Source organism: Centroberyx gerrardi, chromosome 9 (assembly GCF_048128805.1).
Source record: "Centroberyx gerrardi isolate f3 chromosome 9, fCenGer3.hap1.cur.20231027, whole genome shotgun sequence".
In the NCBI taxonomy this organism is placed as follows: Eukaryota; Metazoa; Chordata; class Actinopteri; order Beryciformes; family Berycidae; genus Centroberyx; species Centroberyx gerrardi.
Window position 1 is genome coordinate 8,809,033 of NC_136005.1, and position 21,907 is coordinate 8,830,939.

General features: G+C 43.3%; 2 protein-coding genes across 3 annotated transcripts in view; one reads left to right on the forward strand and one right to left on the reverse strand.

Annotated features, from left to right (window-relative positions):
- Positions 1-2,011: 2,011 nt before the first annotated feature.
- elovl8b (ELOVL fatty acid elongase 8b) lies at positions 2,012-6,822 on the forward strand. Of its 2 annotated transcripts, none has more exons than XM_078285518.1 (8): positions 2,012-2,261; positions 2,373-2,435; positions 3,438-3,625; positions 3,876-3,956; positions 4,252-4,308; positions 4,412-4,526; positions 6,081-6,208; positions 6,321-6,822. In XM_078285518.1, exons 2-8 carry the CDS (start codon positions 2,378-2,380, stop codon positions 6,486-6,488), a joined length of 795 nt encoding a protein of 264 aa, XP_078141644.1. In that variant the 5' UTR covers positions 2,012-2,261; positions 2,373-2,377; the 3' UTR covers positions 6,489-6,822. The 2 variants fall into 2 exon arrangements, with proteins under 2 accessions (XP_078141644.1, XP_071764706.1); XM_071908605.2 differs by having other exon boundaries at positions 2,378-2,435.
- Positions 6,823-7,858: 1,036 nt separating this feature from the next.
- The window catches only part of glis1b (GLIS family zinc finger 1b), a 45,863-nt gene continuing 31,814 nt past the window's right edge, over positions 7,859-21,907 (reverse strand). The window contains exons 6-10 of the mRNA XM_071908547.2: positions 20,997-21,120; positions 17,534-17,714; positions 9,347-9,477; positions 8,286-8,441; positions 7,859-7,995 (exon numbers count right to left, since the gene is read on the reverse strand). Of these exons, the coding sequence (XP_071764648.2) occupies positions 7,859-7,995; positions 8,286-8,441; positions 9,347-9,477; positions 17,534-17,714; positions 20,997-21,120 (729 nt within the window). The remainder of the gene's footprint in view (positions 7,996-8,285; positions 8,442-9,346; positions 9,478-17,533; positions 17,715-20,996; positions 21,121-21,907) is intronic.

Consider the following 21,907-nt stretch of genomic DNA (forward strand, 5'->3'; position numbering starts at 1 on the left):
AGGTTATGCCTCCATTTCCTTCACGCATAAATAATGTAAGTAATATGGCAAATTTTACTGCTATTGGCTACTCAACACTTGAGAACACTATAGTCGTCCACCTGCTGCCTTGACCCTCTGCCCACAAGCTTTTTTTAAAAATGTCTTTAGCTGTTTGGCGAATAAGCTATTGCAAATTGTTAACAGCTCTCTTTTGTCTGGTGTTTTCCCAAATGCTTTGAAAACTGCTGTTATTAAGCCTCTGTTAAAGAAGAGTTGCCTGGATGCCCCTGTGGTAAGTAATTACAGACCTATTTCCAATCTCTCTTTTATTAGTAAGATCCTGGAAAAAAATGTCTTCAACCAGTTTAACAACTATTTAATTTCAAATGCTCACTTTGACCATTTCCAATCAGGATTTAGACCTCGTCATAGTACTGAGACAGCCCTTATTAGAGTTGTGAATGATCTTCGTATGAACACAGATTCAGGCAAGCTTTCTATCCTTGTACTTCTGGATCTTAGTGCTGCATTTGACACTGTTGATCACACAATATTATTAGATAGACTAGAAAATTGGGTTGGACTCTCTGGCCCAGCCTTAAATTGGTTCAAGACCTACCTGCAAGGGAGGAACTACTTTGTGTCTATCGGTGACTTTGTGTCTGAAAGGGTCAGTATGACATGTGGAGTTCCACAGGGCTCAATCCTCGGCCCTCTTTTATTCAACCTCTACATGCTTCCACTAGGACATATACAGAAAAATAGCATTCATTACCACAATTATGCAGATGACACTCAGCTCTATATATCTCTTTCTTCAAGTGACTTTGGTCCTGTAGATTCTCTGATTCAGTGTATTGAGGAAATTAATGACTGGATGTGCCAAAACTTTCTTCAGCTAAATAAAGACAAAACAGAGGTAATTATCTTTGGCACTAAGGAAAAGAGGCAGATAATTAGGGCTCACCTTGACTCCCTGTCTCTCAAGAGTAAAGACCAAGCTAGGAATCTTGGTGTTATTATGGATGCCGATCTCAATTTTAACAACCATATCAATACCATTACAAGATCAGCTTTTTATTACCTTAAAAATATAGCCAAAGTAAGGGGTCTCATGTCATAACCTGATTTAGAAAAGCTGATACATGCATTCATTACCAGCAGGTTAGACTACTGCAATGGTCTTTTCTCCGGTCTCCCCAAAAGAACTTTGGATTAGAATAGAATTGATAGAATTGATTTTAAAATTCTGCTGCTTGTCTATAAAGCGCTAAATGGCTTAGCTCCAAAATACATTTCCGACCTGCTCTTAGGATATGAGCCACCCAGACCTCTGAGGTCATCTGGGACCGGTCTGTTAGTTGTTCCCAGGGTGAAAGCTAAATCAGGTGAAGCTGCTTTTAGTAATTATGCTCCAAATTACTGGAATAAAATTCCAGAAGAACTGAGATGTGCTCCCACTGTCAGCTCTTTTAAAAGTCGGCTCAAAACATTCCTTATCTCTGTGGCCTTCTGCTAAATCATCTGTATGTAGATGTAACAGGTGTTATTATCTTTATTTATTTCTTTTATGTCTTTTATGTGTGTTTTACCTATTTTATCTCTATCTCTATCTTTCTTTCTTTTTTAATGTCATTTAAATAGTTGTGGTCTGTGTATGTATTTTTTCTGTTTTATGTGAAGCACATTGTATTTGCCTTGTCTGCTATATAAATAAAGTTTGCCTTGCCTTGCCTAAACTTTATTGCAGGATTATTATAGTTCTTTTGCGTTAGGGAACTACAGTAATTATGGCTACATTTAAGACAACTGTCTACTGACCACAATAAACAATAATTGTCTAATATTGACCACAATAAAAATGCAAAAACAGGAAAAGAGTTGAATGTAGGCCTACCTGTGTAAATTAGATCTCAGTCCAGACACTGTAGGCAAACGCCCAGATTCATGTAAAGTGTCAACTTTGACTCGCCAGTTTGAACTGCGGTGTTGTGGTTCACCATCCAATCAAAACCCATTGAAGTCCTGTAACTGGTGCGACAAGTAGGACCACTTTCTTTAGCGTGAGCAGTGTGAGCACACAGCGCGACTTCAATCATTGTAAACTAAAACAAAATAGCAACAGCACTAGGAGTATTATTTCCGCTGCAGCCGGCTGCACATGGCTTGTTTGTAATTATTTGCCAGACTCAGATTGTTTGTGTCCAAAATCCAAAGTCTGTCCGACAGCTGCAGCCTCGTCACTGCGGTCTGAAACGCCGTTTACAAAGTGAGCTTCAGTGAGTAGATCTTAAATTTTAAATGCTACATATTTTCGTGAGAGAGGGTTTCAGAAAGCAAAATTATTTTCAAATGTTTTTTTCTTTTATTCACTAACGTCCTTTCCGACTTTGAGATGGCTTCTGCATGGCAAAACGTCCTGTCACTGCACCAGTGGATAGTGGAGAATGGAGGTATGATTATTATTATTTTTCTATGTAGCCTACATGTAACAAACACTTGCACATTTCCACCCATTTTTGTTGTGAAAGTAATGTTTTTGCTTTGCAGTAAACTCATATCTGTTCCTTTATATGGTTGTAGAGAAGAAAAGCCACAGGCTAACAGGCATCTATCTGTGTTCAATGTGTGGGAGTGGGGAGATGCAGATGTGTCTCCCAGCTTGCAGATCAGCCCATGCCTTCACAATGACTGCTTTATGGCTCAGGCTGACAACACATGTCACAGGACTTGCTACCATGGCACTTTTTAAATTATATTATCTCGTTACATGTCATCTTCCTAGTGGACAGATACAGGAGCCTGGGGCGCTGAAGTAGGGGGGATAGGGGTACTGACAACCCAGGGTCCCCTAAAGTGTCTGGACTAAAATGCCTTTTGTGGTCCTCAAGTGTATATTTATAAATATTTTATGCTTTTATTTCACACTGCTTTGGTTTTGAAACGGGGTTTGGTTGAAATTTACAAAACTGCAAACAAAAACGTTTTCAAAAATGTTAAAACCGCATCTGTTGTTCTATCTGAGACAAACTGGGACAAGCAAGAATAAAATCTGGCCAGGTTTTTCCTGTGCTGACCAAGACAAAAATTGTCCTCCAAAGATAGATTTTGAACTGGTGAAAGTATGTTTTTGACAGACAGCGGTATCAGGGTAGTGCCAAAAACTATAGTTTAAATTATGGATGTGTCCGATAATTGATCAGTAAATGCATTTGTGGAGGTGTGTCTGAGTTGTGGATGGGTAGACATGCTATAAATGTTATAGATAGATAGATGCAATAGTGGTGGTGTGGGGATGAGAGGAAAGTGGAGAGTCACCTCCTGTGTGTGGGGCCCATAGCTACGCCCCTGGACATAGATTTTCTCCCTACAGCTCAATCAACAAGTGGAGAATACCTAGATCTTTCTCCTTCTTCCCCATCAACTCCCTAACATCGGACTCCATTATGTTCCAGACAAGAGGACCGACCCGTGGCTGCTGGTCTACTCCCCCGTCCCGGTGCTCGTCATCTTCCTTGGTTACCTCTGTGTGGTCTGGGCCGGCCCTCGCCTGATGAAACACAGGGAGCCCGTCGACCTCAAAGCTTTCCTCATTGTTTACAACTTTGTCATGGTCTGCCTGTCTGCCTACATGTTCCATGAGGTGTGTGTGCTGCTTTGTGTGTGGCCTCCTTCCCTGTGGGTTCTGTTTTAATGGGTAAAATCTAATATGATCAGGACCATAGTGATGAAGTTGATCATCAATGAAGTTGAGTAATTCAGTGAAAGTGTTTGAATATTTTCAGTTGTCCTGTTACAATTAGTTTCTGTTTCAACAGAGGAATACTCATTTCATGATGGTAATGATAATGATGATGTATCATTTCACTGAAGCAGTGTTTGAATATTTCCAGTTCCTGGTCACATCCTGGCTGTCAAACTACAGCTACCTCTGTCAGCCTGTAGATTACAGCACCAGCCCACTGGCAATGAGGGTAAGCAAGTGTCCTACATAAAGTTAAATTTGTAACTTTATTGTTTCTGTGAGGGAAAATTGGTCTGGCACATGCAACATTTGGAGCATCACACTAAAATAATTCTCCCTGACACCCGCAAGATACAATATACAGTAACCTGCATTAACGTGCAATAAACTGTTGCATTAGTGCAGTAACTTCTGCTATCGTACATCTTCTCCCCTGTCTCTTTATACCTGAGATAAGCCTGGTTTCCACCCTCGCCCTGCATGACAAACTCGTTTTCCTCCATTCTTTCCCCTCCTCCCTCCAGATGGCCAGTGTCTGCTGGTGGTTTTTCTTCTCCAAGATCATAGAGCTCAGTGACACGGTAAACACTTATCAAAACACCCGCAGCATCAGTGAGATTCACAGGCATAAGGTCACAGAGTTGAAACCGTGTAACAATCCCCTCTCCTCCTCTCCATGACTAGGTCTTCTTCATCCTGAGGAAGAAGAACAGCCAGTTGACCTTCCTTCACGTCTATCATCACGCCACCATGATCTTCAACTGGTGGTCAGGAGTCAAGTATGTGGCCGGAGGACAGTGTAAGTCACCTAGCATAATGTGGTGTGGTTGTATGGCTTTGTGGATAGAGAGACTGTCCCATAACAGAAAGATTTATCCAGGCCTGTCGAAATGTCACTAAGCAAGACACTGAACATCGACTGATATGGATTTTTGAAGGCCAATACAGATATTTTTGGATTGAAGCTGCCAATAGTGAATATTTTGTGCCAGTATTCAGCGTCTTTGAGCATTTTCATGCCAAAACTCCCAAAATTTGATTCAGGATGTCAGGATGGAAAAGCCTCTGAAACACCTTTAGACCATCGCGTGACTCTAAAACTCTCCATTAAAACCAATGTCAATGAAATTCTTTTAAGTGGTTTGTAGCTCATTAAGGCCGGGTGAGGCAGGTTTCGTTCTGGTCTGTCTGCACTAAGGAAAAGTCCAATGACACAAGAGGTTTGTCTCAGGTGTCTGGGTTCAAAATTCATAGACAAAAAGAACCCAACAAGAACTTGCACACTGACAAAAAGGGAAGAAATCCAAAAGAGACCAACTGATGCAACAAAAGGACTGACATTTATTTACATAAGGTGCAAAAGCAATTAAAAAAAAGTGCAAAAACTAAAAAAGTGCACCACAGGAAATGTTTCAGTCCAAGACCATCATCTGTTCTCTGCCGTCCCCTGAAGCTGTTGAGTAAAATCATATCCTCGCCTCCATCATATTGGTGGGAGATGACACTGACAGGCCGATATGATTTTTATTAAAATTTACTATGAATTCTCATCAACTAATTGAAAACTTGAGATCCTATGGTAATTTCCTTCATTTGGAAGCCTTTCCGTACTTTCTGATGCTTTGAGTCGATCTTTATACCCAAAATTTAACGGACATTTTTTTACAGTTTTTTCTGATCGCTTAGGCACTATCTTTGAAACTATAGGCTATTTTTGCAAAACTCTACACACTAACCACAAAACCTTACACCAAACCAGCAAAACATTATACATCTCTTGCAAAAGCAAACAATTCTTGCAAAACTCTTCAAACTCTTGTTTTTGCGTCAATACAGTACACACAAACCATCATTTGAATAAGCACATGAAGCACCATCTACGCACTGATAGTATAAATGAAAAACACTTGTGGCTTTTGCTTTTTCTGTGTGCAGGGCATAGCAGTTTGCAATACTGTAAAGTTTTGTCATACATGTAGTAAACACACATACAAATAAGGGGAAAAAGTTTTTTGTTTTTTTTCTTACAGTAAGAAAAAAAAAAAACTTTTTCCCCTTATTTGTATTGATAGTGTGTTATGTTCGGAATACACATCCATACTTTACACATTTGGATACCTGTGTGTATGTGTGTTTACGTTACTACACAATTTTCTGAAAGAGTTTGAAGAGTTTTGCAAGAATTGTTTGCTTTTGCAAGAGATGTATAATGTTTTGCTGGTTTGGTGTAAGGTTTTGTGGTTAGTGTGTAGAGTTTTGCAAAAATAGCCTATAGTTTCAAAGATAGTGCCTAAGCAATCAGAAAAAACTGTAATACCACAATTGCATTCATCTGTTGTGCTACATTGTGCAGCATTCTTCATTGGCCTGGTCAACACCTTTGTCCACATTGTGATGTATTCTTACTACGGCCTGGCTGCGCTCGGGCCTCACATGCAGAAGTACCTCTGGTGGAAGCGCTACCTTACCTCACTACAGCTGGTGAGTGGCTCTTGATTTGCTGTGTGGACTTTGAATGATGGGAAATGTGCATACAGTATATGTTGGGAATGTAACTTTAATTTGATCTGAACTTTCTCCACTGCCTTTCCAGCTGCAGTTTCTGCTGTTCATCACACACACGGGCTACAACCTGTTCACAGAGTGCGACTTCCCGGACTCCATGAACATGGTGGTGTTTGCCTACTGCGTCACCCTCATCGTCCTGTTCAGCAACTTCTATTATCAGAGCTATCTGAGCAGGAAGAAGAAGCAGAAATAAGACTTTATGATACGACGTTACGAACAATCACACACTGTGGCTTTACCAGAGCAGCTGACATTGATAATGTGACAAAATATTCTGTCAGCTACAGACATCTTGTATGTATAATGTACTGCATGTTGTATGGGGTCTCCCATGTCAGCAGTACTTATCAATGTCCACTAGAGGGCACAACCTGTCCATAATGGGACTGATGTTCCTCATGCTGCTCTTCCACTATATCACCTCCACTGTACATTCAGATGAGGTGAACGTGAATTCATTCCCTCATTATGAACTAACCAAGTATTTTACAGACATGTGCAACCAATAAATAATGTGAATGATTTGATTCCTGGCTACATTTTTGCATATTTTACATAGAGGGTCAGATTCATATAAAATACAAAAAGACACACTGCATGATTGTACAATTATTTATTTCATAAACTGGGAAATGACAAACATTCAAATGATTGTTTTAAACAAACTGTACATTTTATACACATAATAAAGTAGATCGGTTTCACCTCTGCAATATTGCATAGTTGATGAGCCCAAACCCTCCTCCAGAAATAAATCCAAAAGCAAAAACACTTAACAAAATAACGGAATGCAAACAAGTTTTTTTTTTTTCCACTGCTAAAACAACACAGCAAAATGATATATTTTATTCTACACTTCAGTCTAAAATAGATTGAGTGATGTAGATTAGAGAGAGAAAAAAGATGAGAGGAGGGAGAGGACATTTCATTTCGAGTCCAGTTGGTTGTTTTTGAGTGTTTGGAGTCTGTGTAGTGAAGTATGATATACAACCAGTGGAGCTTTGAATGACTGAGGGGCACATAAGAAATCATTCTTCACCCTCTTCCTTTCCTATCATGTAGTGTGAGAACAAATAAGGCTGGGCGAAATGAAAGACTTGATTTGACTTGTGTCCTTCCTCGATTTATATCAAGTAACAACCAGTATAAACCAGAGCTGGATCGAATAGTATTTACAAATAGTTTTTTTTTTTTTGCATTTCTTCTAACAGACTTGGAGTATCAGATGGGTGTGGTTTGCATCACGACGATTCAGTGTCAGTTAAGTAGCCAATCACATGCAAGTATACTAAATTGACTTCCAAATGCTTTCTTGTGTTTGTTTAATCTTGCTGGAACTCATTTTATTATCCTACCTGACAAACCCCACCCACCTGGCTCCTAAGTAGGCCAAAACAAGCCATAAGAATTATATGCAGATACTATTTGACCCGTGTCTAGTATGAACAAAGAGAACGAGAACTAGAAAAGAGGTGATTCAGGAGTGTAACGTTGCGTCCCGAAGGAGTTGCACAGCAGAGTAGTGAGTATGGGGGGTAGAGTGTGCCCTGCTCCGGTGCTACTCTATGTCTCTGTGTAGACGGAGGAGATGTGGCTCAGGCTGCGGTCGAAGCTGCCCACCTGGAAGAAGATGCTCTCCTCTGGGCTGGAAGAGAACTGGCACCCTGCTCCGCCTTGGAGCTCCTGGGTCAAGCTGAAGCCTGGAGTAGACATGACAAAGTGCAGTATGTTACAACACCTTGATGAAATTATTCAGCCCAGATTTTATCATCATTGCAATTATGGCAACTAGGTAGTAATTATTGTCAACTATGTGCAAGATGACACTTTAAATTGACTTTTATGCATCTTAACAGTAAGATAAGAGGGGGGCTCATAGAAACAGATGCTGAGATGGATGAGTAATAAAAAAAAGGTGGTGTATTGCTGTTTGCTGGTGTAACACAGGCCCTGTATAGTAAGATAAAGGGAAGCAAACGCATGGCCTCACCTGCAGAGCCATTGTTGCTACTGGACATGTGGAAGCCATTGTGCTGATGGGAAGTGTAGGCGTGAGAATCTGCCGGGACGTGGACACCGCTGACCGTCTGCTCCATTCTGTAGGAGTCTCCGAAATGGAAGCAGCTCTGAAAGCTGCCTTGGTAGTCTAGGAAAGGATGGAGGATGGAGGAGAGAAAGAGAAGAAAAAATAGAAGCCAAACTTGACAGACTGCCACCAATGTCTATGGGTGATTGTGTTTCCAAGGTCAGCGTCCGCTACATCCGGTTGAAACTTAATGTGGATTTTCAAATTATGACAATGCTATATTTGTGCTTGCGCTAACGCTGCCAGTCCCATAGTTTGTAACATTTGTCCCCATCCTCTCAGTTTGTACTCAGAAACGACCGCAGGAGTCACGATAATGTGAAAGCAGCCTTTCCTGGAGCGCTTTTACGCAACTCCCTGACCACAGCGTGGTTTGAGAGACGTCCATGCGTAGATCTTTAACAGGGAAAACAGTGTTTAAGGCATTAGGAAAAGGCTCGGGAGTGACAGCTGAGCCTGCCATGTTAGGGCGCTGAGAGACAGCTGAATACATGAGCCAGCATTTTGTTGGCTAATTCAGTGCAGGGAAAAGGCTTCCGGCATGTGGTTTTCCCCACTCTGTCTCTACGACTCTAATCTCTCTCTGTGCTAAAAACACTCTGACAGAGCCACAGGGCAGTATCTGTTCTAAGAGACAACTTCCTCTCCTTGAGTCCTTTTATGTGGCTCTGGTGGTACAGTAACGGTTTGAAGAACGACATGGGGGTGTTCAGAGAGTTGTGCACAGAAATATATTAAAATGATCTGGCACAATATTTTCTACAACGGGGAGTTACGAAAGAGTAATAGATAGGCTTTACGTTACTGAATCACATCCCGCAGGAAATATCTCAGGATATTAGTTGGATACGCGAATGCGAATCTTCAAATCTCAGCCAAAGTTAGTCTTTCCTGAACAAACTTGGTTACATTCGGCCAACTGACTTTGCCATTTGCAGTTGCGACAGAGGGTCGGTCGGTCTTACCGTCGTTGGCAGACTGGTGGTGGTGATAGTGAGAGTAGGGCTTGTGGTGAGGGTGGACATGCTGTTTCTCCAGCGGAGGAGGAGGCGTCCCGGTTCCCTTCATCCCTGGAGACAGGAGGGGACCCGACACCCTGCAGAGAGAGAGAGAGAGGGAGGGTGGGTGGGGGTGGAGGGGTAAATTATGTATCATTCCCTCTAGATTGCATGAATAATTTCTCTACAAAACGGTTCATACAGTATGACATCCCAATCAAAGCTGCAGCTACATGCGGACCCACTAACCACATGATCCAACAAACCCAATGGAGCAGTTAGTGACAGAAGAAACAGTCCAGCCGCGTGGAAACTTCGGCTCCCCACACGTAATCTTCCTTCTACCACATATTATGATCTTAAGTCAACAAACACCAGAGCATGCATTCGAGTGAAACCAAGCCCCCGCCAACCCACCATTGCAGTAACTCCACGCTTTGTGGCCTAGAGAGAAGAAAGCACAGCCGTGTTTACATTCATGACTTTTTGAGAGAAGGAATATTAGCATGACATGTTTGTGACTTAGTGGACTCTACCGGCCAGGAGGAGGACAAGTGAGGGTTCCTCGTAGGCTTTTTTTGGATCTTGATTACATAAACAAAGCTTTGTCCGTGCTATTGGACACAGCTGTGGCAAGTCCCATTTTTAAAGATGCTAAGGCACAACTGGACCACATTGTGCCAATTCCACAGTTAAATGGAGTCTGCTTCCTTGCCTTCTTCAGCCTCAGCATCAAAGAGTCACACTTTGCACTGAGCAAACCACATTTCAGAGGGGAAAGAAAACAAAACAATTGGGGATTAATTGCTTAGAAGGTTATAACCAGGAAATGGGAATTCCACCATTTAGAAACACATTTGAGCCAACATTGGTTCACTTTCAAAAACCTGAAAAAGGAAGTGAATGCTATGCAGCGGGTTTCAGTGAGCTTGTGCAGTACAGAAGCATGTGAGACAAGGTTGCCCATAACACTTTACATCCTCAGGCATGAATAGTATATTATTATTTTTATTATTATTATAAAGTGTGTACATCAAGGGAATCTAAAACTTTGACAGAATCCACGCATTTGAAGGGGCATTCCACATCAAAAAAGTTGGCAAGATATTTTCAGAAATGCAAATGTTGCCCAACAGAAAGAACCATGTCTGACACCATTTGGTATGTATTCAGACACTTAAATGCTTATGTGAAAGTTAACAAGAAACTCAAAATGACTCCTGTTTTAGTGCTTTAACACTTGACATTAACTTAATGAAACAGCAATCCGGTCCAAATCCAGATAGAGCGCCAACAGACCTGCCTTTAAAACTGAGCCGGCCAATCACCTCCCCAAATATTCAACAGCTACTTAGTACCCTCTCATGACTGCATATCAGGAATGCCAACACATAAACTGCTGCTGTGTTACTATGTGCTGCTGTGCTGTGGAAGCATATGGTTTGCACTAAGCGCTATACGAATGTGATGACAGAGTGTTGCTGGAGGCAGCCGAGCCCTTAGATGACTGCTCATTTCTGGCCTGGCTGGAGCCTACTATATGACCTACCTCTCCATGTATGAGAGAGCAATGCCTGGGAAGTGCCACCCAGCACTCAGTAGCTGGCAGTGTCTCCATGCAGGGCATTTTGCACAGAGTGGTAGATGAAGACAAATCTTGAACGAAAAGCCAGAATCCACACACTGGTGCTCCCATTGTGAATTTATTTTACATTTCTATTACTTGTAGGACAGTGTTTCAGGCTCACTGGGTTTCGGCCAATATAAATAGAGATCAGCATTACAAACAGTATACAACAGATCAGGGTTTTGGGTTATGTGTCACTCTGCCAAGGAGGTTATGTTTTAGCCCCTGTTAGTTTGTTTTGTCTTTATGTCTGTCAGCAGGATATCTCAAAAACTTGTGGATGGATTCCATGAAATTTGGTGGACAGGCCTGGGGTCAATATTTTGGTGGTGATCTTCGGTGGTGAGGATTTCCACCATTATGATTGTTTTTATTGGTTTTTAGCCTTAACCAAAGGGACTTCCAAATCCAGAGGTTTGCAAGGGCATTAAATCAATTGAACTTAAAATTTAAGTGATAGGAATGATGTCTTTGTTCATTTGGGTATCCAGTTAGAGGGCATATTTGAACTCTGTACTTGTACACCACACCATCCAGTATGACCTTCAGTGGTACCTCTACAGCATTGAGGAAGCTTTGTCAAAGTGTCATGTGTGTAGCACCTTGTGTTAGCCTCAACTCTGGACAAGCTAGCCGTTAGCGAGCGTGGCTAATCCATGGGTTGGCACAGGCCCAGTGTGCGGCCATGTGTTCCTGCGGAGAGCAGCGTTCCCCCAGGAGCTGCTGTCAGCGCAAACTCAGGAAACAGTTATACTGTTCATATTTTTACAAGCAGCCTCTATGTGCAGCTAAAGTGAATCATAAGCTAATCACTGCCAGCTGCCCCCGGCCCGCTCTCTCTACTCTAGCTAGCTAGCTGCTCAGGCTCGAGGTATGAGGGGAATCTTTCATATGCCAGATAAATCTCTCCCCTGGTATTCATCTTCACTGACCATCCTCTACTGCTCTCCTTTACCCACTTTTTCCAGTCAGCCCACCCAACCCTGTCTTTCTGCTATGAGAGAGTGATTTGACCTGTGATTCATGGAGGTAGAGTTGAAGGGGATTTTAGGGTGAGGGTTTCAGAGTGATGTGCTCAATTTTAAAAATACTGAAAGGTCAAGGGGTTAGGAAGAGCTTGGAGAGTTCAGGAAGACACGCTTGCTCACTATTTACTATGGGAGAGTGACGTGACCTTTGACCTCTAATGCATGAAGATGGTGTTAGGAGATGTTAAGGTGAGGATTTAGGAGGCTATACGTTTTAAAAGGTAGGGAGTGGTTGGGCGACCTCACCGTTTGGAGAGATCAAACTCAGACTCAGTGGTAACAGAATAGTGGACACAGCTCAGTGAGTCTGACGTGAGTCGCTCAGAGAATTTGTCTCAGAGTACTATGGGAAAGTTAACATCATTCTGGGAATGAGATTTGATTCAGCAAACAAAGTTCATGACTGAACCCTGGCTTCAAAACCCCTGTAACAGACCAAGAGATCAAGAGTACATTCCAACCTGGACAGTCTTATGCTGCCCTTAGGCCACAACAGTCCAGCCAAAATGACTTGAATTCCTGTAACACAATCAGGTATTTGGGCATGGAAGTCATCACTACTGGATTGCAAGGATTGTGCAGAATTTCAAGCCAAACACTACTGCAAGTGATGCAGTCTTGTAAAGAGAAGCTGCCTTGGCTCTTTGACTAGAGGCATGATGCGATGGAAAGAGAGCTGAAGATGGAAGATTCATGAGCAGTCCTGCTCTGCTCCTCGTTCGTCTTCCCTCACCTGCCCCTACTGTCCCACTAGGGACCAGGGATCAGACCCTCTCCTCCACAGACCTTCCATTACCCACAAACACACGCTCCCTCCCCTCTCGTCTCCCCCTTTGTAGCCGACCATTAAGCCCCTCTGATGGATGGCAGGGGCTTCTTTGGCGCAGATCGGTGGGAACGCTTCTGGTTCTGGTTAGCAAGCTAAAGCTGCGCTTGAGAGACAGGCCACGGCATACTGGCTAAAGCTAAGCTAAAGCTAAGCCAACCCCGCAGGCCCCAGCGTGAGCAGCACAGCCAGAGCTCGGGCTATTTTGGGGCCTTGGAAGCTCTTTGTTAGTCCCAGAAAGATAACTGCTCTAAACACGGAGGAGCCATCCTTAATCACCATCCTGCTTTAGGAATTTTGACAGTAAATCGCCATAACCTTTTCTTTGGGTTAAGCGTTTGTATGGACAGGTTAATTGAAGACTACACATTATTAACTGCGGACCAGAAAATGACTGACTGACCACTTACTGCCGTGAGCGACTACCTCGGAATGTTTTTGTTTGACTTGCGAGATTGACACTCGTTTTCTGGATCATTGGAGAATGATAATGGCTGGAAGATAGACAGTGTAGAGTTACGAGTCGTGAATGTCCCCCTTCAGAGCAGTATCTCTTAATGTAGCTCTGTGCTGTCTCTGCCGCCACTCTAATTCAATTAGCCTGTGTCAATCACTGCCTAGGTATCAAACCACCTCAGACTAATATTTGCAGAGGGGCTCTAATATCAATACGCAGGAAAAGCGCAGTGGACTCTCCCCTCTGCAATTATATAACCACATATGGCCGAGGCAGTGAATGACAACATTTACCACCCATCTCTCTGTGAGCCCAGGCCGCCATGGTCGAACAGCCGTGTCTGTGAGAGAGGCCCCGGGTGTTTAGCACCGGCCATACACACACACGCACGCGTGCCTTGCCGATCGCCAAATGTATTTTAACTGGCATATTTTAATATTAGCTTCAGAAAAATGACACTGGTATTTACAAAGTAAAAGGAGTCTAAATGGCCCATTTGAGCCAGAGTAAACACATTTAGCTATGAGGTCAGAGGCTGCCACACTAGAGGCAGGTTAGTTTGATAATTTTGTCAAAATGTTTAATGTCCTGCTAAACCGTTTGGGAAAAACAAGTGCTGCGCTGATATTGACTTTGGCAGCAGCCTGTATACTCAAGGCTTTAAACATGTAAATCAAATGCTCCATCTTCAGGCAAATGTAAGTAGACATTTCATGCCCAGCTTGTTGTAGGTCCTGGCACAGCTCTCTTTTTTACTCGCTACCCCACCCCCCTTTTCTGAGTGATGAAGAGATATAGCACTCAAGTACGTGTGCATGTGTGTGCACGCAAATAGCATTACAGCATGTACGTGTGTGTGCATGTGCAAGTGCATGTGCTTTTGGTTCAAGCATCTCGATTCGATGAAATCTGTAAATTGCTGCAATTCTCCTAATGTAATCTTGTCGTCGCGTCACAAGTACGTAGGAACGTTCAGAACAAGGAAGATTACATATTTGGTCTAACGGGCACTTAAGCTACATCTGTTAGGAAAATGGGGATTCTCATCACTAACCACACACACACACACACACGCACACAAACAAACACACACACAGTTACACGTACACATGCATGCGCCCGCATAGAACTATACATATACACATGTACACACAGACAAACACACACTCCCAGGCATACGTATGCAGGCACCCATCAGTACTCACACGCACACGCACACACAAAGTGGTTCAGATGTTCCTCATCAAGCACCCTAAGGAACCGACCCCTGTCTCACATCCAATATGTCACCGCGCCTGTGCAACTGCTGTTACAGGATCCCCTACTCAGGTCCTTTTCACTTTCCATTCCTCTCCTAGCACCGGTAATTGTGCATGCCGCGGAGAAAGAGGGCCTGAAACCGCACGGTAATTTCGACAGCGCTCTCCTCCTGCTTTTAAGGCTTGAAACAACACATCACCTTCCAGAAGCTTCCAGGCCGGCCTGACGTCTCCGAGCAGCTCTAGGACGTTTACATCTAGAAGGTTTACCGTGTCTGCCCGCTGCACTGTTTGTGCTGGAAGACGACCGGCCTGCTGCGCCTCGCACCCCAATCACACGCAATCATGTGTGTTTCCTGGATTATTCTATGTAAACTCCTCTCACTCACATACACACTCACACACACAGATGCACAAATGCATACACACGCATGCTCACACAGTAAGAAAGCCATCAAACCTCATTCTGACATATGCTGTATATACACATAAAAGCGCGCACACACACACACACACACGCACCCAAAGAGCGGACCACAGAGTTAAAAGAAACCGTGTTTACGTAACGCGATCACTTTTGTAACACAGGGTTTATGATGCTTGATTCTATCCACTCTTTCTCAATGTTATTAAACTGTAAAAGAGTGTTTTCCTTTTCCACCTCCCTGGTTTTCGGGACATTGTTTAGTACAGTACACACTGTGCCTCCTGACGACACTCAGGCTCTGTAGCTCTGCTCTGCTCTGCTGGCTCTCTGGGGAAATCATCGGCCCTAATAGGAAACATGCTGTGACTCGCACACACACGCACACACACACACACACATAGGAAAAAAGATAAAGATAAATAGAAAGGTTTGTCCATCCCTGCTGAAGTGTCCTTGAGCAAGACACTCACCCCCCTACAGGGTTGTCCTGCACTCTGACCCCTCCAGTGAAATGTGTATGTAGGTGTATCTCAGAGGCTAATTTAATATGTATTTCATTATACACTACCAGTCACACACATTTGTCTTTATTTTTTACTATTTTTCACATCTTAGAATAATAGTAAAGACATCAAAACTATGAAATAACACAATTGGAATTATGCAGTGACCAAAAAAGTGTTAAATCAAAACTATCTTATATTTTAGATTCTTTAAAGTAGCCGCCCTTTGCCTTGATGGAAAGTCAAAGGCTTTGGAAAGAAATTCATACATAGGCATCAACTTCACTATTTATATTTGTCTAAAAAAAACAAATTTCAAGCATTTAAGCGTAAGCCTTTAGATCAAAATGGCTTTAAGAAAATGAAAAACATTCAATCAGGTGTGTCCAAACTTTTGACTGGTAGTGTTCTTCTTTCAGTTACTTTCAGATCACTTTGCCATATTTGAGGGATAAAGATGCTGCTACAGATAAGAAAGAGAGAAAAATAAAAGAGTTTAGGAAATGTATTTCATGTTTGGATACAAATTTTCTTCTGTGCCTCATTTTTATAAAGACGCAGAACACCTGCCACTCCACCATCTGGTCTCTTGCTTTCACTTTAAAAGTATTCCCAGAAGTTATCCTTTAATTCTTCACACATTTTTCACATTACCCTCTAATGAGAATACATTATTTTAGTTTAATTTAGTTTAATGGAATAACATTACATTTTATTATCTAGAATACGTTGTGTCGTTACAAGTATTCCCTTACTACCCAAACCTGCTCAGAGTGATATATGAAGAAACAAATTAGGTGTATAATACGGTATGATATTCCCTAAAAACTGTACTGATAGAGCACCCAAGAGCAGGTTTGTACAGTACAAATTGTTTGGTAATGCTTTCTGTTTTCAGAGAGATAATCTGTTGATAAATGCACCACACGTTGTCTTCTGAGGCCAAAACAACACACCGTACATCACAAGGGCTGAGTGCTTTTTCAAAACATTAGAGGAACACCACAAGAGGATCCTATCACACTGCTTTGACAGTTTATTCTCGTTAAAGCCTGAATCATGTCCGGCCAAGCGGTTATGTCATGGTGCTGACGCTGTCGTCTCCAGTAGAGATGGGGGACCTTATGAACACCGCATCGGGTGCCAGAAATAGAGCCGGTGATGTGTCATGTTGACCCTGTGGTGACCAGCACACCCCTCTCCCATGAGGCACGTCTTAGGGGTTGTGGAATTGAGTTTCTTTCCAGTAAGACAGCCAAAGGAGAATGTCAGCAGGACCTCCAGGCTTGACCTAACATGATCTATGTGTGTTCTGCCCAGCTTGAGGGTGATAAATAAGTGAATAACAATAAGGGGGGGGGGGGGGGGCTTATGTGTATTGACACTGTTCTGTGTCACACTGGACCCACAGTGGGTCAATACCAGTGTGATAATAATGATACTGTCAGGGGTGATCCTAGATAGATGATGAAAGCCTAGATAGATGATGAAAGTTTCACTAAGTTCAACTGACCTGTGTGTGTTTGTTTAGATGGATAGATACATAGATTGATTACATTGATTGTTACGGTAAATGTGGGAAAATGGTTAATGTATACATTGACTGGCTGTCATTGTATTTCCATTTTTGTTTGAGACAGAAACAGTCAAGTTTCTCTGTGAAGATGTGGCTCTTTATCCACAGAGGTTTCTACAGAGGCCAATCCGAAGAGGTAATTTGGCCACATGGTACATCGCATCCGCAACAAGACGCAGTGAGAGCATCGTGAGAGAGCCTCACACGACTGTGAGTAGCGTTTTCCACTCACACTAACCGGGAAATATACACATTTACCAGATTTACCTTCAAAAGGTTTGCATTTACTGCCCTGCTGGTAGATGTGCGCATTTACCAGTAAATGTAGACATTTACCATTTTCCCATATTTAACATACTGTATACAGTATATAGAGAGAGGGAGGGTGGCACATGTATGGCACATGTCTAGAGCCGAATACATGTATATTTTACATATGTGGAGGACTCACCCGTCTCGTGTGCTGTCCATGGCAGCCAGTGGGGACAGGTGGTGAGGGCTGTTGAGGTCCCGGTCCAGTCGGGGTTGCCGGGGCGGCAGGTCAGTGGCAGAGGCTGGGGCCGGGGCGGGGGCGGGGGAGAGCAGCTCCACCGGGGCACCGTGATGGGGGGTGCTGGAGCCAGCGTACAGGCCTGTAAGACAAACAAAGCTAATTCAGTAAACGTGCCAAATAAACTCGAGGGCCCCGTGCTCCATCTTCCCTTTGAGCAAATTAAATGCCATTTCATGGCAACGGGATTTTGTTTTGACAACCTCCATCCAATCAGAGCGCTTTGAAAATTGAAAGGTTCTGTGTTTGCACTGTTTGTAATTTAGGGTACATTGTTTGTGCTGCCACAGGGATTGGCCTTGCTTGTCCTTTCAGCTGTTTTTTCTTATTATACAATAATGAACTAAAACGTTACATGTGTTGTAGGGCATTTAAAGAGGAATAAGGTTACTCTGTGTGTGTGTGTGTGTGTGTGCGCACTCATGAGCATGAGTGTGTGAGTGTGTGCAGGTGTGTGTGTGTGTGTATCAAGGTAAGAAATCAACTTTTTTTAGAGAGCATTTTTTGCCCCCTTTTTGATCCTTTTCGGGTACAAGTTGAACTATGAAATAATACATTTGCATTGCATATGGGCATATAAACACTCAATTTGTACCAGATTTCTTTTAATGTCTTTCCCACTACTGGAAACTGGCAACAGGCCTTACAGAAGAGAACGGTATCGTTTCCCTGCTTCCCCTCTCTCTGTCCCCAACCAGTTCAGCTTTCACCCCTCGACTGTTGAGTGTTTTTACAATATTATTTGTTTTAGATTTTGTTGACGCAGTGTTTTGTGTGGGATCGGCATTTTCTCCTACTGCTGGCTGCATGGCGGCTACTGTTTCAGGCTGCGTGTTTTCTGATCAAAAACTGCATCATTTTTCTCACCCAGCGTTTAATGAACTTTCGAAGCCATTTTTGACCCGAGCCGCTGTTAATGTCTGACCCTGGTGTGCTTGTGACTGTCTTTGGACCTGTGCTCGGACGTATCACTCTACGACTCTGCTGCAATGCATCTGACCTTTCCATCTGTGCCACTGACATTCACAAGCCAGTGTCCACTTGTTTAATTCCATAAACATTTGACAATGTTGCTGCAGAGAGACTTGTGACAAATCACACTGACATCTGAATGTTCTGTCTAGGGCTGGACATGAAAGACACCAAGTCCTGCTAGGAGATTAAGAGGCTAAACTTCATCTCCCTTCGTTCCTCCCAACACAGTAAATCTACTCTCCATCCTTCTCTCCGGTTATCGCCTGATTTCTTTCCCGGCATCCACGGGGAAAGAGCGCCGCGCAAACTGTCTGGGGCAGTTAGGCCAACGAGGAGGGGAGAAGACAGGAGGAGATGAAGGGAGGAGAAAAGATCGGTGCTCCTGGTTTTGCCGTTTCCAGGCCCAGCTGTTCTCAAGTGGAAGCATGCCGAGGCCTGATCTGACAGCACTCTGAAATGGTTACAAGCTTGATTCATTACCCCCAAATCATCAATCACAGACCTTAAATGGTTTCCCCTTTAGCCCCAACATCTGCTACCAGACCGGCAAAACATTCGACAAATAATGGCCGTGATTGCCTCAATTTCATCGCTAGCTCGTTGCGGAGAGCGAGAGAGGTTCTGATCGCGCGCTTTGCAAGTTAGTGGAAGATTATGTTCTGTGGATGTTGTGGATTGGTTCGAAAAGGTTCTGGCTGAGTTAGAGGAGAAAGCGCTACAGATGTTCAGAGCAGTTTGTAACACGTGTGCGTGCTTGTATGTGGTCGGTGCTTACATCAGTGTGTGAGAAAGGGATGGGGAGGGATAGCAGCCACCCGCACAACAGCAGGAGCATGCAAACCTCTGCACTCAAACTGTGATGTGTCCTTCCTCTCAGGTTAATCAGGGAACACTCTAATTATACTCTATAAAACAGAGAGGGGCTTCTCGTAAGTCTCGCTGCAGCCATAGTTTAAATGAATAAGAGCAGACGTACAGCCAGCAAACAGGAAACAAGCTTAGCTCTGACTGGAAGCGTGAGTCATTTTCTGCTCCACAAGTGTTAATGATGGGATGCCTGCCCACTTTGCCCAACCTCTACCATGCATCCTATTGGCTCTGGAACAAAGTGAAACCGATCGTGAATACCAATCTGCAACATCTCTGCTGGCATAAGCCTCGAATAACACTGCATCCTCGAATGCCTTGGAATCAGCTTACGAGAGAGAGAGAGAGAGAGCTGCTCGGGGCTAGAAACCATTTAAAACAAGAGAGCGAGCAACATCCACTCAGAAACAGAGGGAGGCAGAGGCTACGAAGCCAAGATTCAGGGGCCCGTGCGGCATTCAAAGACAAGTTGAGCGTTCACAGTCGTCAACGGTGCGCTGTGTTCCAGCAACAATAACAGAGAGCAATGGGGAGCCTGGATGGGGAACAGGCAGCAAACAATGACAGATGTGTCCATAAACTAAAGAAGCTGCGGGGCACCTCTCCTGTCTTTTACATTTTTACAGCCTATTTATCTATCTCTCGTTTGCAAGCCTCAGTGTTGTTGACTCTCGGGGATGATCAAATTCATCAATTAGTGAAATGGAAGTCGAGGGTCGCGTGTGATGAATAAACGTTTCCAGATTGTAGCTGTTACTAACGATTTCTGTCATCTTTGCATGACGAGATGAAAGGTTAACATGATTTGATGACTGTTTATTTGGAAACGCTTTTGTCAAGCCACTGGCTATGAAACACAAACCGAGTGAGAGGTTTTAAGACTTTCTTCCAAAAGTAAACAATCAAGAGTAGTCCAGCAACTAAAATGCATATTTCCAAGCAATAAAAGATGAATTATAGTGGTGTCATTTGATTAGACTCAAGATTAAAAGGGGAATAAGTAAGATGTTTACTGCCTCATAGCACAAGATAACCAGAATATGATAGGGCTGTTGGTTAATACCACTGACTCAATGATTACTTCACCAGGTGCTGAGATTTCTGGCTTTCAAAACTCACTTTCCGGCCTGTTCTCTGTTTTAGAACAAACACTCCCCGCCCATTGGTGTTTTGAGTCTCCTCCATCACACCTACTCACATTTTCAACTGCTCAACGATGGAGGACGGTGCTACGAGCGTCACAGGACATTACATTACCAAGCCAAACAAGCAAATGACAAAGAAGTATTGTTATTACAACATTTGCATCGTGACATATTACCTCTTCACCAGACGTTTCTGTTGGATCTATGCTGTAAATTAGCTAGCTTACACGTCCCTGTTGTGAAAATGCAACTCTAGGCCATCGATACTTAATGACTTAATGACTTTTTAAAGGTGAAAGGTTACATCATCAGGGTGTTAGAGGTGTGTGCACCTGTGAAGATGTCTTGGCCCAGTCCAGGAGAGCGGCCGTCTTTGCCGTTGTAGAGGTGCTGGGAGGTGGCGGGGCAGTGGAGGTGTTGGGAGGGGGTGGAGCTCTGGAGGTGCTGAACGGACAGACAGTCACTCAGGACGTCCTGCTCCAGGTGGGGGCAGGGCCGCAGCTGTCAATCAACAAGACATGGGAATACACAGGAGATGATGTTTAAAAGAAATGATTGTACACTTACCGAAATGAGAGAGAGAGAGAGAGAAACCCATCTGGCCTGCTGGATTATCCAACCTCAAAACAAAACCCAGCTTCAGCTTTGTCTATTTGTAAGTCGGACCCTATGTGGCACTTTTTTCCCCCTATTTTCTCTTTTTGCAATAATGTGATTCTAATGTTAATTCGAAACAGCAACTCAGCAAATGAGAATAAATTGTCACTGAGGGAGAACAAGCAGATGATTCCTTTTTGAGTCATGCGTTGGCCTCGGATGTTTCGGGTGAACGACTATTATACCAACTCAGAGCCAAAGCAAGATTGCTTCTGTTTCTCTCCCTGCCAGCAGTAATGGGGGCAACTGAAGACACATTTCAACTGGAGAGTCGATCACACGCCACGCAGAGCCGCTTAAAGGAAACCTGCGTCTTTACAGTAATGGGACATCTGCCTTACGGATCAGTGGAACAGCTGACCTCTGCTGTGTACATCAGTGGATTTCTCTGTAATAAAATGTTACAGTCACTGAGGTACGCATTGAGGTACACACTGAGGTCCTCATGCTAACAACCACATCTTCCCTTTCCTCTGGAGATCGAGCTTAAAAGCCATGGTAACAGCAGGACAGGGATTGCCACAGCACTTAGGTGATTTTCTGAGGTAAGGGAAAGAGAAGGAATTTTAAGCCAACAAAGTGCAGTACAGTCGAGCTGGACGAAAGTCATTGACAACAAATAGGGGGAATT